This window comes from Tachysurus vachellii, chromosome 18 (genome assembly GCF_030014155.1).
Source record: "Tachysurus vachellii isolate PV-2020 chromosome 18, HZAU_Pvac_v1, whole genome shotgun sequence".
NCBI lineage: Eukaryota > Metazoa > Chordata > Actinopteri > Siluriformes > Bagridae > Tachysurus > Tachysurus vachellii.
Window position 1 is genome coordinate 6267689 of NC_083477.1, and position 16301 is coordinate 6283989.

The window sequence follows — 16301 nt, forward strand, 5'->3', positions numbered from 1 at the left end:
TTCCTTGATTATCTTTAGTTTGTGTAGCGTATCAGACTATATAATGTTATATAGCATATAATATGTGCTTTTAAACATTACGACTAACTTTTACTTTATACAGAAATCTTGGTTGTCATTCTATTCATTTTTTCAGACTGTTAACAATCCTATCCATTGTTCAACTAAGCTGTAAGAAAAAGTGTGTCACAGACTTAGGCTGAAAAAGGAACATGACAAACCCAGAGTTGTTTCCCCAGAAGCAGTGAACAGAACGGTGGACAGAACAATCCCTGAATGGAAGCAGCGCTGTTGTCTGACTGCTTTTGTTTGTTGTGTGTCTATGTTTCAGAGCCAAGGCACTGTAGATGTTTATAACTTGGATCTTCTCTTATGTAATCACTCACAGCAGCTGTACCATATTCTACTGCTTAGTACCTATTTATATTTGTTATGATACGTGAAGATTCTATAAATTCACATTGGAGTACCTTCAGGAAAAAAGCCAGGTCAGCCACGTCTATAGTCCCAGTGAGGAAAAACCTACTGCACTGAAGAAAACTCTGCATCTGAATGAGAAAAGTCCATGGCTGCCTTCCACCAGGCTTCCACCAGTGCATAGCAATCCCTTTTCCTCCCTTCTTTTTCATTTTCAGTGTGTGGCTAAACATTTTTATCTATCTTTTTCAAGGGTGCCAATTATTCTGGGCATGGCTGTATATATTTTGAATGCCAATTTTATCATTTTTAAAAAAGTTAAACATCCATATTCTAGAAATGTAAAATATATTATTAAATGGCTTGAACAACCTAGATGTAATCTAATCAATAACTGGTCCAATTTTTATCACTGTAATTAGGTACTACTATAGGTACCTAATATAAATGTTCTGTGTATGATTTTAACCTGATTAAGTCACCTTGAATAAAGCATTCAATTAAAGTTCATTCGCCTCTTTAGGTGGAAGTAATAAATTCTATCTTTCCTCATTAATTGCTTTTCTTTATCTTTGAGTTAAGTCTGTGTCAATAATAGGAATTATACTGTAATAAAACTAAAACAACCTGAGTTTTTAAATACATAGACACTATAACTGTTGTTTTCAACCTTCAAGTGATTCTCCCACAGCAAAGAACAAAAGAACTTAGTATGATCCTTTATAAGTGAAGGACTAATTAGCTGATAAAAAGTATTTTCCTTTGCATTCTCATTTGCATTCGTATTCACAAAAATACACATTGACACTAAACCCAAACACATACATTTTTTGTAAGAAGTTTCTATTTGCATAATTGGGATTATCTATTTTATTATTTGAGAGTCTATTTCACTATATACTATTTACTATATTTTATACTACTTTATTGTTTATACAGTGCTTGCTACAATTACTGATATTGCTTTTTATGATTCAACTGCAAATCAAGCATTTAGGCATGCTGGCAAATTTTATTTTTGATTGCACACAGTAACAATCTACTACACAGTAGTGTAGTAGTGTTTCTGCACAAGTGTAGAAACACTTTTATGAATAAGGTCTGTTGAGTTCTATGAGTTCCCATAATATGTTGGCAATTATGTAATTGAATTGCTTTTTTTTTCAGCTTGTAAGTTGGTAATGATTTTGTTTGAAGGATGGTTGGAAATGATGCAGTTTATACCACTGATTGATGGTCTTTTTGAATATTTTCTTCATAATCAACAAGATACATGTTTATGTATTACTTGACTTCTCAGTAAATCCATAAGAAAAAATGTGACCTCAATGATCATAAAAAAAGCATTAATCATAAACCAAAATATCTTGCAAAGCGAAAATACCTGCAAAGTGAGAATACAATACAGTTCACAGAAACATCACACCGATTTCTGTTATATAGAAAGGTTTAACTAAAAAACCACCGAAGTAAGTGTTAGCATCACAAACCTGCCTATCAGACTACAGAGGCAGTAACATTGCTTTCTTATTGTGCATTTGTTGGATTTGCTTTGCAGGAAAAATGACTTATTTGACAGAGTGATAGCGAGTTACTCTACCAGCTGGAAAAAGCATGAGAAAAACCTCCAATTCTAAAGGTAACATACACACAGGTCACAGCACATGAAAGCATAAGAAAAAGTGTCCATCAGGTAGAAGTTCTGAGAAATGACACCTCAGTGAAAGTGTAAATGATATCTGGAAATCTTTCTCATTTAAGAGTGAAAGTATCTGAACAAAATGTAACTAGGGAAAACTGATCATTTAACATGTACATTTACATTTACAGCATTTGGCAGACGCCCTTCTCCAGAGCGACATACATACTGTAAGTGCTTAAATCTCTAACATTGTATACATTAATGCTGGCTCACTAGATTACATACTTAAGATACCATGAGTTTAAAACATTTGTTCAAAGTTACAATGAAAAAGTGTCAAAGGTTGTGGTTTTTTTTTTTGTTTTTTTTAAATGCAAAAGATAAGGAAAGAAGTGCTAGTTGAAGTGTTTCCTGAATAAGTAGGTCTTCAACCGCCGCTTGAAAATATCCAGTGACTCAGCTGTCCGGACCTCTAGGGGAAGTTCATTCCACCACCTTGGTGCCAGAACAGAGAAGTGTCTTGTAGTATACTTGCCTCTTACCCTGAGAGATGGTGGAACCAGTCGAGCAGTGCTGGTAGATCGGATAGTGCGGGGTGCAGTGCGCGGAGTGATGAGGGCTTTGAGGTAAGAGGGAGCTGGACCATTTTTGGCTTTGTAGGCCAGCATCAGTGTTTTGAATCTGAGTACTCGAGTATTACTGGAGAAAAATGTGAAGGTCTTTAACAGATGAATTTAACGTTAATGTCTTGTTCTGGCATGAGAACTTTTAGTGCTTGTGTAAAACGAAACCGTTTTGCCTTAAAACATAATGCATCTCTTTGTAAAAAAACATCTCTCTGTAAGTTTGAACACTACATAGTTTGCATAATTAATTCATCAGAAATTAAGATTCTCATTAGCAAAGAAGAGAAACAGTCTTCCTCCAATATAACCACACTAACATTCATTAAAATTAACGAAAATCTTACCTCAACGTGCTTTTTTTAATTAGATGGAGTTTATGCCTGAAGCTCTCATGCTAAAGTTCCACATTGCTGTCTAGTGACTTTTTTTTTACATGCACACAATTAGCTGTAGCATTAACGACTGCATCGGAGCCCATGTAATCGATGCAAAGAATACAATCATTTGGAGGATGAGGGAAGAAGAGACATTTGAGATTGTTTAAATTTAGAATATTAACATAAAGAGTAAACATTATGGTTTTAGTCAAGGAAGTTGGAGCACAAGCTTCAGTAAAAACTCATGTTTAAGTAATCTGATACATGTGGATAAATGTAAGATATCAGAATTGAGATTACAGAATAAATTAAATAAGTAAAGGGAGGATAAGTGATGTTGTTTATTTTTTTTCTTTTGCAGGTCATTGCTGGGCAATTGTTTCCACAGCAGTGGTTACCATGCACAACACACCCACTGGGAAAAATATTACTTATGATGCAGATAAAAAAAAGGTAATGGAGGTGGCACCAGCCCTGTACAATCTATTTCCCAAGGTATAATGTCACAGAAATATGAATGAATATGCAAAAAATGTGTTAATACGCTGTATAATGTGTGTACATGTGTTTAGGAAAGCCCCTTTAAAAATACACAGTGAGATTCTTGTGTTGTTGAAGGAAACAGAGGAATCTTAGCCAATAGCAGCTGTGGGAAACAAATCGACTCGCCCTCATATGTCATCAGGTCTGATTTTGATTTACACAGGATGTTCAAAACCAGGAAACAGAATTTAACTTAATAATCTAAAACACTCACGGTGACACATCAAATCTTTTCGATCAAATCCAAAGTGAGTGTGTGTTGTGTGTTGAGTCTGATGAAACCCAAAACAACCCAAAAATATCAGCTCATCAATAGGTACTTCATAGGAATATGTTAGGTGTGCAGCTCATTATATCTCCCTATTTTGAGCGTCAATTGTTTGGGGATGCTCTGATCTTGATTCCTGCCTTTTCCTATTAGCAGAACACAGCTGTGTCCCAGCATGCCTTTTACTCAGGACTTTGGCTACAATGGCTCACAGGCCTTCTTCTATAACCTGAGATACTTGAGCAGCCTGGCAGAATTTTTTACGTGCTCAGGGAATTCACTCATTGCGTCTCAGCAATGGTATCATGATGGTCAGCTTGGCACTAAAGTTATGCAACAACGTCCACCTGTATGGTTTTTGGCCATTTGAAATACACACGTACACCCACCGACAGCTCAGCAACCACTACTATGATGACAAACCATTGAACCACAGAGTGCACGCCATGCCAGCTGAGTTTGATGCCTTGCTGAATCTTCATAAAAAGTTTGTGATCCATCTGCATATAGGAGAGTGTATGAATTAAACCATGTATACTTCCTAAAAATCTGTTCTTCAACTTTACAATGAACTCAGGTTAACTATACTACCTTTTTTCATAAACCTACCTTAATAATAATAATAATAATAATAATAATAATAATAATAATAATAATAATAATAATAATAATAATAATAATTGTTGATGCAGTTTACGCTTGCAAGGTACTTGTTAGTATAAAGAATCGGAAAATATGATCAAATCTGGTATATATGATTTTACAGCGATGAGTTTTATGGAAAAAGGAAACACTGTTTATGTACTGATGTATTGTTTAATGAAGATCACACTGTGGAACAATGTCCAACAGCAAACTACTGAGCAGTTTCAGTTTGCAGAAAGCAGCAGACGTGGGTACTTTGTGTTTATACAGCTGCTGATCAATCTTTAACTCCTGCACTCTTAGAAAATGGGTTCTTCACTGGATACTTTCTGTAATTATGGGTTATTAGCTTCCTGTAAAAGTTCTAGTATGGAACCCTCTCTGATAAGGTAAACACTGTGGACATAATCAAGCATCATTTAATAAATCAATCGTGACTGCAAAAAGTGAGTGGGCTTCTCTGACTTAACGAGTTCTCTGCATGGACTTTCATATGGAAAGGGACAGCAGTTTCTGGAAAGAGTATGTAGTGAATTTACTAATAGCTGTAAAAAAGACACTACATTTATTTATGCCTTTTATGTTATTGGATATTACTACAAGAATGAATATAAGGTTTGTTACTGTTATATTTTAATTACAGTTTCTAATTTTTGTTAGTTTTTTTATTCTACATTTGAGTTGTGTGTTCAGTTCTATAATTCATGAAATTATTATTCTATTTTTTTATTTTTTTATTTTTTTGTTACATGACCATAATATGCATGACGTAAATTTTACACCATAATGTGCAGTAGGACAGGAATTTATAAACCGTAGAGAGAATGGGACGTATGGATAGATTTTGGGAGAAATGCACAGATTGGTTGCAGACATGACAGGTAAAGGAGAAAGACAGGGTTGATTTCACACTGGAAATTTGTCCTTAAAAAACTGTGAACTCATATGAAGATATGAGATATGAAAACTTTTTTATTTATTTATTTTTTAACATTTTTTACATCAAAAAGCTTTGAAATGTAAAAATGACTTTTTAAATGCTTTAAAAACAACTCTGCTTATGTGTATATAGTTTTATAATTCCTGGAAAAGTGTTACTTTATTTTCCTGTTCTGATTGAACTTAAAATAGGTTCAAAATGCTTAATTCTTTCTATTTTTTATGCATGTGAATTGTTTAGCATAAGAGTACTTTGACACCATTTAGTCTGCATGCTGAGTCCAAGTTTAAAAGAAGATGAATCTTTTGATACTTTTGATTTGTTTGCAGTTTTTGTTTTTGGATGCTGCAGGATCACTGAAACTGAACAGGAGAAGATTACCATTAAATGGTTTGATGAATCTTGATTTCTGCTGCCCCATTCAGATTGTCACTCTGCCCCCATAATACAAACTGAGCATCAATTGAATGACACAGAATACCTCAGCATTCATGCCGACCACATGCTTCCCTTTACCCATCTCTTTACCCATACTTCCAACATGATAATGCACCATGAAAATCACGTCATCTCAAACTAGTGAGCTGTCATGAACAGGACAATGAGTTCAGTGTACTTCAGTGGCCTCCCCGTCACCAGATCTGAATACAACGGTGCACTATTGGGATGTGGCAGAATGGAAAAATGTAATGCAGTCATGTCAATGCAAATTACAATTTCAAATACATTGTAGAATCTATACAAAGAAGAACTGAGGATGTTCTGAGGCCTAGGTTGGGTTTGATCCAATATTAGTGTGCTATCCCTAATTAAATGACCAATAAGTTTATATAATAATAAAACATGTCCGTTGTAAGGTACTCCACAACTGAAATTTCATTCCCTGATATAAAATTGTGATTTCAGCTACATTCCCTGTTGTAAGGATTTAATCTAAATTAGTTTTTTTTTTTAATCTTTATTCTCATCTGTATAGAACACAGTCTTATTGATTTATTTAGGCCACAATCTTGCTCAGGACACATTAAACTATCTCAAACATATGCTATTTGTCTGCTATCGTCCACTTATCCATACTGCATGAACCCTATCACTCTCACTGACCTCTCTAAGCTGTAAAATGTTTTGAAGGAAGTAACTGATCACTGGTACCACTGAAATTTTTACATAGCTAGTACAATGCTGTTTTAATGTGATCACATTTTAATGCTTACTGCACAACAGGCATTACGTATCTCACCCTGAAGCTGTGCATCTTTGGGAGTGAATGGGAAAGTGGGTGTGTATTGGATGAGTCTCTGTTTATTTGTGTTTTTGTTCACATCAATTTGAAAACCCGGTGCATGTGTGTCACTTGCCTAAGAAACAGATGGCACCAGGATGCATTATGGGAAGAAGGCAAACCAGCAGAGGCAGGCTCTGAGCAATGTTTCTGCTAGAAAGTATACCCTTTAACGGTAATGGTTCTTGCTAATGGCAGTGACCTCTTTCAGCAGGATAATGTGTCCTCTCACACTGCAAAAATTGTTGGTATGGTTTGAGAAACATGACAAAGACTTCAAACTCTTAACCTGGCATCCGAATACCCCAGATTTCAATCACACTGTCTCTTTCAGCTTGCTTTTTTTACATTATGCATCCTGGCGCATACATCTTCACCAGGTAAGTGATACACATGCACCTGGCCGACTACAGAACGTAAAAGATAGCACGATTCGGGCAGTGGCCAGGGGTCAGCATGGATCACATCTCTACACATTGACAATCCAATTATTATTATTTTTTTTTTTTGTATAAGTGTTGCTTAAAAAGTTAAAATGAAATTTTAGTTTAAAAAATTATTAAAAAATATTTTATATATATATATAAATAATTAATGCATTGTGGGTGATTTTAATTTCATACACAAATTAGTAAAATAAACTAGGCTAAAGTAAGTATAAGAACGAAGGACAAACACAGGAAGAGATCAGGGTGCAAACTGTAGTATATAAAATGTGTATATAACAAAAGTGTATATAAAATGTGTATATAACAAAAGTGTATGTAAAATGTGTATATAAAATGTGTATATAACAAAAGTGTATATAAAATGTGTATATAACAAAAGTGTGTATAAAATGTGTATATAACAAAAGTGTGTGTAAAATGTGTATATAAAATGTGTATATAACAAAAGTGTATATAAAATGTGTATATAACAAAAGTGTATATAAAATGTGTATATAAAATGTGTATATAACAAAAGTGTATGTAAAATGTGTATATAACAAAAGTTTATGTAAAATGTGTTTATAACAAAAGTGTATATAAAATGTGTATATAAAATGTGTATATAACAAAAGTGTATATAAAATGTGTATGTAAAATGTGTATATAAAATGTGTATATAACAAAAGTGTATATAAAATGTGTATGTAAAATGTGTATATAAAATGTGTATATAACAAAAGTGTATATAAAATGTGTATATAACAAAAGTGTATATAAAATGTGTATATAAAATGTGTATATAACAAAAGTGTATATAAAATGTGTATATAAAATGTGTATATAACAAAAGTGTATATAAAATGGAGTCAATATGACGTCATAAGTATCGAGGTCTAAAAACTAACAAAATATGCGCGGATCATAGAATTGAATAGAAAGTTAACAACAAGAAAGGACACAAAGTAGGACAGAAAACACATTTTCATTGTTTTTTTTTTTCACGCTTCAGTTTGCTAACGTTTTTGTTTTCTTTGCTACCTCTAAAGGAGAGAGCAGCCGCGCGTCTGTGACGTCATCTACACCCGCCTTTTTGATTGGCTAGCGAAGGTCTGTCGGTTATGATCCAGTGGCCCAATAGAGACGTTTGTCCCGCCCCTTAATCTAATGAAATTTAGGAAGGAGAGCAAAGAAAAGTGAAGCGTGGATGTAAAGAAAATGAATCTCACGTCTTTATACAGCTGTGTGTTGAGCTACGAAGCCTGACAGAACACAAACACATGAAGATATGAAGACTTTTACCACAAGGCTGTTGTCTATCTTCTTTTTCGTCTTCATCAGCATGCTGATTTGGCACAAGTTTGTTCTGAAGTGAGTGTTTTGTTTTGTTTGTTTGTTTGTTTGTTTGTTTGTTTGTTCTGTTTTGAGTGCTTGAGTGCTGCCTTGTAAGTTGAAAATACTCTGGTTTACTTTATTGTATTAACTTTAGTTTAATGTAAATGTTTAATGTATTTACAAGTGTTTCATTGAAGTTTAAGCAATTAAAATTAAATGTTTGTACATACTAAAAAAAATGTGTGTGTGTGTGTGTGTGTGTATGTGTGTATGTGTGTGTGTGTGTGTGTGTGTGTGTGTGTGTGTATGTGTGTGTGTATGTGTATGTGTGTGTGTGTGTGTGTGTGTGTGTGCGCGCGCATTTTAACCTGAGAGTAGATAAAGCTACATACAGAATGTAAGCAGTGGGAAGGAATTGCACACTTGCACATCTTTATCAGTATTTTTCAATGACCATGTGTCATGTTTTACATGACCTTTTTTTTTTTGCTTCAGTAAATAGACCTAGTTCAAAACAGAGAGGTTCAGGTTTCAAGTTCTGTGCTTGTCTTCCACAGTTTCCTGAAGCAGAACAAGAACGGAAATAAAAACTGTGCTGCTGTATATTTAAGCACAACTGACAAGAAAGTTGTCTTGTTTACATGTCAAGTTCTCACGGTCACTCACATATAATGATTGATGATGTTTTATTGCACATAACTGCAGATTTTTAAGAGTCAATAAGCTTTTATTGTCATTTCATCCATAGCTGATGAAATACGTAGTGAAACGAACCGAAACGTTCTTCCAGGATCATGGTGCTACAAAAACAACTACGAGCCACATAAAACTCAGAGCCAAGGACTAACGGTTAATTAAGTAGTGTGCAGCCTAGTGCAGACAAGTCGAAACAAGACAGAATATAAGCACAAAAATGTTCTTTGTAAAGCTGTTGTCTGTAAAGCTTTACTGTACAATCATGCTTAGGGATTATATCATCTTTAGGGACCATGTAAGGAAATATCCTCCCTTTGCATACTCCATTCTCTTCTCTCCTCCTTTCTTCACTTGTTGGAACTTTTTTTTTTTATTTTATTTTTTTTATAGGAAGAGCTATCTCAGAAAGAAGATCCTATTTTTGAGATCCTTTATTACTGTGACTGAGAATACTGAGCTGTACAGTTGTTTTATGGTTGTGTGTTTTTGTTGCTTACATTCTGAAATATTAAAATGTATTACATTTATAATGACAATTTTTTTCTACATTTAGTTAGTGAACACATTTAGAGTCTCGTTAGTGTCTGAAAGCAAGCAGTTTTCATATAATTGTGGTGTTTTGTCAGTGATTGTGATTTCTATTGTTTTAAACAGAAGCTGTTGCTGTTGGTTTATGTTTTATTACTGGAAAAACGTAAAGTGATGTTCTTTTTGTCTCCTCACAGTGATGTGCCTTTCAGACCTATACCTGATGTTAAACAAAATCCTGCACGAATAAAGTGAGAATGCACAATAAGGGAAAACTTTGCAGAAATACATCTATTTTAAGAGAATAAGTTGGGAGTAGATAATAATTGACACATTTTGACATACAAATGACAGTTTTACTATTAACAAAACCGGTCAAGTTCCAGTCTAGAGTAGTTAGTAATCTAACACATCCACACATGGGCTTTACAGTTAATATTTCATTCTAATGCTGTCTTTAACTCTTTATATGCAGTATTCTTATGTGATTGTCTGTCTGTCTGTCTGTCTGTCTGTCTGTCTGTCTGTCTGTCTGTCTGTCTGCTCATAGTGATACAGCTGGCAGCAATCTACACAATGTTACACAAAAGAACATGGTTCACAGAAACATTTCACGAGTTACTATTACACAAGAAGCTACACTAAAGCCTTCAAAAAGGTATTAGTTTTATATATCTGACCTTTAGACTGATTTATACAGAGGTAGTTAATGCCACCATTTCCTGCTGACACTTGTCACTGCTTTCATAACGTTTTACTGACTTTAACCTAAGCCTTAACAATTAAAGAGTTATATAACTGATAAGTTATATACCATTTTAACATTTATGATGCTGACAAAAATAAACAGAGTGAAACAGTCTCTTCACAGTGATGTAGCTGCCAGCGATACAGACAAAGTTAAACAAAATCCTGCAAAGAGCAAATAAGAATACAAAAACTGTTCACCCAAACATTACAGGCAAAATAAGATTTCACAAGTAGGTTACAGACTTTCAGCTGAAAGCAGTTTTTTGACTGAAAAAAGTTTCAACTATCATTTTCATAGTATATAGGCTGTTTGTTTCTTACACCAGAATGAACTAACGGTTTTCATTACATCTCACTGGTTGTAACCTTTGACAGTGAACAGTAAAATGTTCTGTCTCTGAGTCTTTTACTTATAGTTTTTGTTCAAAATCAAGTGATTCTCTGTCCATCTCTTCACAGTGATGCAGCTGTCAGCAATCCAGACAAAGTTAAACAAAATCCTGCAAAGAGCAAGTGAGAATACAAACACTGTTTGCACAAACATTTGTCTTTTTAAATTCTTTAAAATCTGAAAATTGAACCAAGAATAAGTATAATGTGAAGTGAGAAATGGCTATTATTACATCTGTACTGAATTAAGAAACTTTAGAAATCATTTTGTGAGAGTTTTAAATCTAATCTAATCATGTTGTGGTTATTTAAAATGTTTTCAAAAGTTTTAATGAATTGATAAACATTAGAAATCACTTTGATTCTTTGTCTGTCTCTTCACAGTGATCCAGACAAAGTTAAACAAAATCCTGCAACGAGCAAGTGAGAATACAAAAACTGTTCACACAAATATTACAGGCAAAAATAATGCCAGTATTTTTTCTGTCACTTGTTGCTTCTTTCTTATTGTCTGTGTGTGTATGTATATGTGTGTATGTGTGTGTGTGCGTGCCTGTGGGTGTGTGTGTGTGCATTGTCTTTCAGGGAAATTGCCACTATTGAAAAACTAATATCAAAATACACTTACAAATGGACAAAGCAGGAGGAGAACTTTAAATCCTTCAGGTAACAAACACACAGGTCACAACACATGATACCATAAGGGTTATAAGAAAAGAAAAAGCTAATATCTGAGTGGATATAAAGAAAAAAGCTTAGGTGCTAATATCTGGGTTTAGAAATACTTTAATGTACCTCTTCATAAACTGTGTCCAAATCATACTTAAAATGAACATATTACAGACATAAATATTGTATGTACAGTTTAGTTATTTTACTGCTAGGTAAATATAAATAAATTATATTTCTGAATAAATAAAAAACAGTCCGATCTGTTTGATTGGGTTCACTTTGTCTCCTTTTGGGACGTGTTAAATCTGATGTTGTTTTGGGTCACAAGGGTTCACAAACTTTCAAGTGACACTATACATTTTTACACAATATTGTAATAACAGTAAGTGTCGTTATTGAAACCGGTTTTAAAAATTGCTTCTTTCACATGTACTCAAATATTAAAAATGTTGAATGTTTTTATAATGATATCAGGTTTTCATGGAAAAACTGTCATTTAAAACTGTTAAGAGCAAATATCTCATTTTGCCTTAAAATTCTTAATTGAGGGCACGGTGGCTTAGTGGTTAGCACGTTCGCCTCACACCTCCAGGGTCGGGGTTCGATTCCCGCCTCCACCTTGTGTGTGTGGAGTTTGCATGTTCTCCCCGTGCCTCGGGGGTTTCCTCCGGGTACTCCGGTTTCCTCCCCCGGTCCATAGACATGCATGGTAGGTTGATTGGAATCTCTGGAAAATTGTCCCTAGTGTGTGAGTGAATGAGAGTGTGTGTGTGTGCCCTGCGATGGGTTGGCACTCCGTCCAGGGTGTATCCTGCCTTGATGCCCGATGACGCCTGAGATAGGCACAGGCTCCCTGTGACCCGAGGTAGTTCGGATAAGCGGTAGAAAATGAGTGAGTGAGAGAGATAAGTGTTTTGTTTTTTTTTCCAGGTCATTGCTCAGCAGCAGTTGTAATGCCATTTCCAATGCAGTGGTTACCCAGGAAAACTCACCATTGGGGTCAAATATTAGTTTTGATGCAGATAAAAAGATAATGAAGGTGAACCCAGATCTGTACAGAGTATTTCCCAAGGTATGGTATCATAGAAATAAAATACTTTATATGATGGCTTGTACAATGTGTTGAAATATATGTTGTGTTGTGTGTATGTGTGTATACGCATGTGTTTAGGAAAGCCCCTTCAAAAAAGCACCATGGGATTCGTGTGCTGTTGTAGGTAACGGAGGAATTTTAGCCAAAAGCAGCTGTGGAACACAAATCGACTCTTCCTCATATGTCATCAGGTCTGATTGTTTCTTATCACAAGCCATTTCTGGAGAAAAAAAACTATTTACCCAGAGTCTAGTGTCGACACAGCAAAAAACAGCAAATGAACTAATGACTCTAATCCAAATGACACATCAACGATTACACATCAAATCTCTCCCTTTTGTTTCTCAGGTGTAATCTTCCTCCACTGAGCAATGGACATGAGAAAGATACAGGAAACAAAACAAGCCTTGTTACAGCCAACCCCAGCATCTTTATGCAAAGGTGAGTCGGTTGTACATTCAGTTCTTTGTGTGTGTTTATGGAAATTACTGTATGTGAGGCTACCCGCTTTACATAATTTCCATAAACACTACTTTATTTCATAAGTGGGGTTCAGCTTTCACAGGGTGGAATAGAATTCAATATGAACTTTTTTTCTTCTACTGGTCTTAACAGATAAACATTTAGATTAAAACTACGGCTTAAAGTATAGAATCTAACGTGAATAGTGTCTCATAGTCGGTCCCTGGTCAACTGATAAATCCATTGATGGGGCATTTTTAGGATGAATTGATAGATGGAGGGATGGAGTCATATTTCCAGAAATAATGTTAACTCTGTCAGTAGCTCTTTAAAACTAGTCAGAAAACAGTTAAAGAAAATATAGATAATTCCAACAAGTAATGGTGCTGGATGGACATTATTTGTATGAGTATTAAACATTTAACAATCATCATTGCAAGGTAGCAAAGTTTTCCCTTCACTAAAGCACAGAGAAAAACATTCAGCCAGGGCAAAGCTGATCGCAGGCTTTAGACGTTGGGTGTTTGCATTGTCTTCTCTGCTCATAACACACACACACACACCTGATCAGAACTCACAAGCACTTTGTGACAATGTTTACGCATGAAACTTTATTTCTCTGTCTCTAAAGGTACCAATCGCTAAGTGAGCGCAGGCGGCCATTCGTGGAAGATATGAAGCTGTATGGGGACGCTCTAGTTTTTGTGCCTGCCTTCTCATTTCGGCAGAGCACGGCTGTGTCCCTGCGTGCCGTTTATTCGCTGGAGGAAATCAACATCAGTGCCTTACAAACTATATTCTTTAATCCGATTTACCTGAAAACTCTCAAAGGGTTTTGGCACAAGCATGGAATTCGGGAAGCCCGCCTCAGCACCGGGATCATGATGGTCAGCTTGGCACTGGAGCTCTGCAACCAGGTCCATCTCTACGGCTTCTGGCCATTTGGAATACATCCGTACACCCACCAACAGCTCAGCAACCACTACTATGATGATAAACCAGCAAATAAGAAAATGCATTCGATGTTAGCGGAGTTGGAAGCCTTAATAGGGCTCCATAACCAAGGCGTGGTCCGTCTGCACCTAGGGGAGTGCACAAATAAAACTGCACAATATGGGCAAAGGTTTGTGGACAATTAACCATCAAACCTAACTTCCACTCTTCTGGGAAGGCCTTAGCTAGAGTCCCGCTACTAGAGTCTAGGCCACTAGATAAGAGTGCAGCTGTGAGGGTTTGTGCTCATTCAGCCATAAGCGCACTGTGAGATCTGGCACTGATAGCTGGTGAGGAGTTCTGGGGCACAGGTGATGTTCCAGTTCATCCCAGTGTTGTTCAAGTGGGGTTGAGGTCAGGGCTCTGTGCCCTACACTTAAGTTTTTCTACTGCAACCATAACTAACTGTTTTCATGGACCTAACTTTGTATATAGGGGTGTTGTCATGCTGAAACACGTATGGGCTTCCTAATGCTACAGCATAAATAACGACATCCTGTACAACGGCAATGGATTAATGAACACCAACATATGGGTCTCGTGTTCAATTACGGCATTTCTAAATAAAATTTAACAGCACTGTTCTATCAATTGTGAGCAAACGAACTGTTTTTCAAAATAACGGTATTACAACAGTGTTTTTGTGGTCGTTATATTACAGAAACTGTCTGAGAATATTAAAGAATATAAAGAGAATAGAATGAGGTGAATAATGGTAACCTGATTATTGTTGATATTGATCATTCAAAACTGATTAGAAAAAAATATTGTTAATCAAATTTTGTTAATGTGTAACAGATGAAAAATTGAAGTGTTGATATTTTTTGGGTTAGTTATTGTACTGTTGTAGTTAGGGTGTAGGGGAAACCCTCCCATTGAGCTTCCACAGCTGTTCTTTAAAACTGTTTTTTCTGTTTGTTTGTTTTGTCCTGTTGGCAAGCTTTCTTAAAAAGCAAAAACAGTACTCCATTTTCTCCGATCTGGATTTGTGATTTATGATTTACTGTAAAACCTGAATAATATGTTTGTATATTTTGGGGTTCACACGTTTTAAAAAATATCGACTTTAATAATATCAACCTAATGATCACTGGTGAAATTTAACGAGTTAACCAAAGCTGAAGAAGGTAGGTCTAAAGACTTTATATAAAGATGAAGGATATATGACTTGGGGGCACGGTGGCTTAGTGGTTAGCACGTTCGCCTCACACCTCCAGGGTCGGGGTTCGATTCCCGCCTCCGCCTTGTGTGTGTGGAGTTTGCATGTTCTCCCCGTGCCTCGGGGGTTTCCTCCGGGTACTCCGGTTTCCTCCCCCGGTCCAAAGACATGCATGGTAGGTTGATTGGCATCTCTGGAAAATTGTCCCTAGTGTGTGATTGTGTGAGTGAATGAGTGTGTGTGCCCTGTGATGGGTTGGCACTCCGTCCAGGGTGTATCCTGCCTTGATGCCCGATGACGCCTGAGATAGGCACAGGCTCCCCGTGACCCGAGGTAGTTCGGATAAGCGGTAGAAGATGAATGAATGAATGATATATGACTTTGTTTCTCAGAAACAGTATATCAATAATAGTTTTATTATAGAACCAATATTATGTTTATTTCCTGTTTGCAGAAGGTTTGTGGAACAGTATGAAACCCTTTCAGTTAGGAAGTTACTGAATGTAAAAAGCAAAAGTTGGAATCAAGAGCGATGACCAAAATGGGTTTGATTTTAACAGCTTTTCTAAGTGGTTAAGCTCTTAAGTGTAAGTGATCTACAATAGGTTTTGTATATTCTTACATCAGCATAATTGGAGTGTAATTATTGAAGAGAGAAATTATTTTATTATCTTGCCGCTTTCTTATAGCGGATGTACCATAGTCTAGTAACTGTAGCAGGAGGGAATGAAGTGCAATTTAATGGATAACTGTTAAATTTCCACTAAGCTCAGTCTTAAACCGACTAAGCCTTTATATAAACTACTGATATGGAAATGGTTAGAACTATAAATAAATAAGAATCAGTATTATGTACCACTGAATGTAATTGTGAAATGCACTGAAATATTTTGTAGGGCAATTTATTACTATTGCTTTTGTTTATTTCTGATTGTACAGTTTTATATAATTTTTCCCTTTAGAGTACAAAAAAGGTAACAAAAAATAAATGTTCAATTGTTGAAACAAAGAGGATTTTTTGGTCAAGCTCTTTGGTCAAACTCTTGAGTGATTGA

The 16301-nt window shown here is 35.6% G+C and overlaps 1 protein-coding gene across 4 annotated transcripts; it reads left to right on the top strand.

Moving 5' to 3' along the window:
* The first annotated feature begins 8354 nt into the window (after positions 1–8354).
* Positions 8355–16255, top strand: LOC132861248 (alpha-2,8-sialyltransferase 8F-like). Of its 4 annotated transcripts, XM_060892669.1 has the most exons (10): positions 8355–8539; positions 9925–9978; positions 10278–10385; positions 10937–10990; positions 11252–11290; positions 11453–11533; positions 12470–12611; positions 12711–12823; positions 12981–13073; positions 13726–16255. In XM_060892669.1, exons 1-10 carry the CDS (start codon positions 8457–8459, stop codon positions 14231–14233), a joined length of 1275 nt encoding a protein of 424 aa, XP_060748652.1. In that variant the 5' UTR covers positions 8355–8456; the 3' UTR covers positions 14234–16255. The 4 variants fall into 4 exon arrangements, with proteins under 4 accessions (XP_060748652.1, XP_060748654.1, XP_060748653.1 ...); XM_060892671.1 differs by lacking the exon at positions 10278–10385; XM_060892670.1 differs by lacking the exon at positions 9925–9978.
* The last annotated feature ends 46 nt before the right edge of the window (positions 16256–16301 follow it).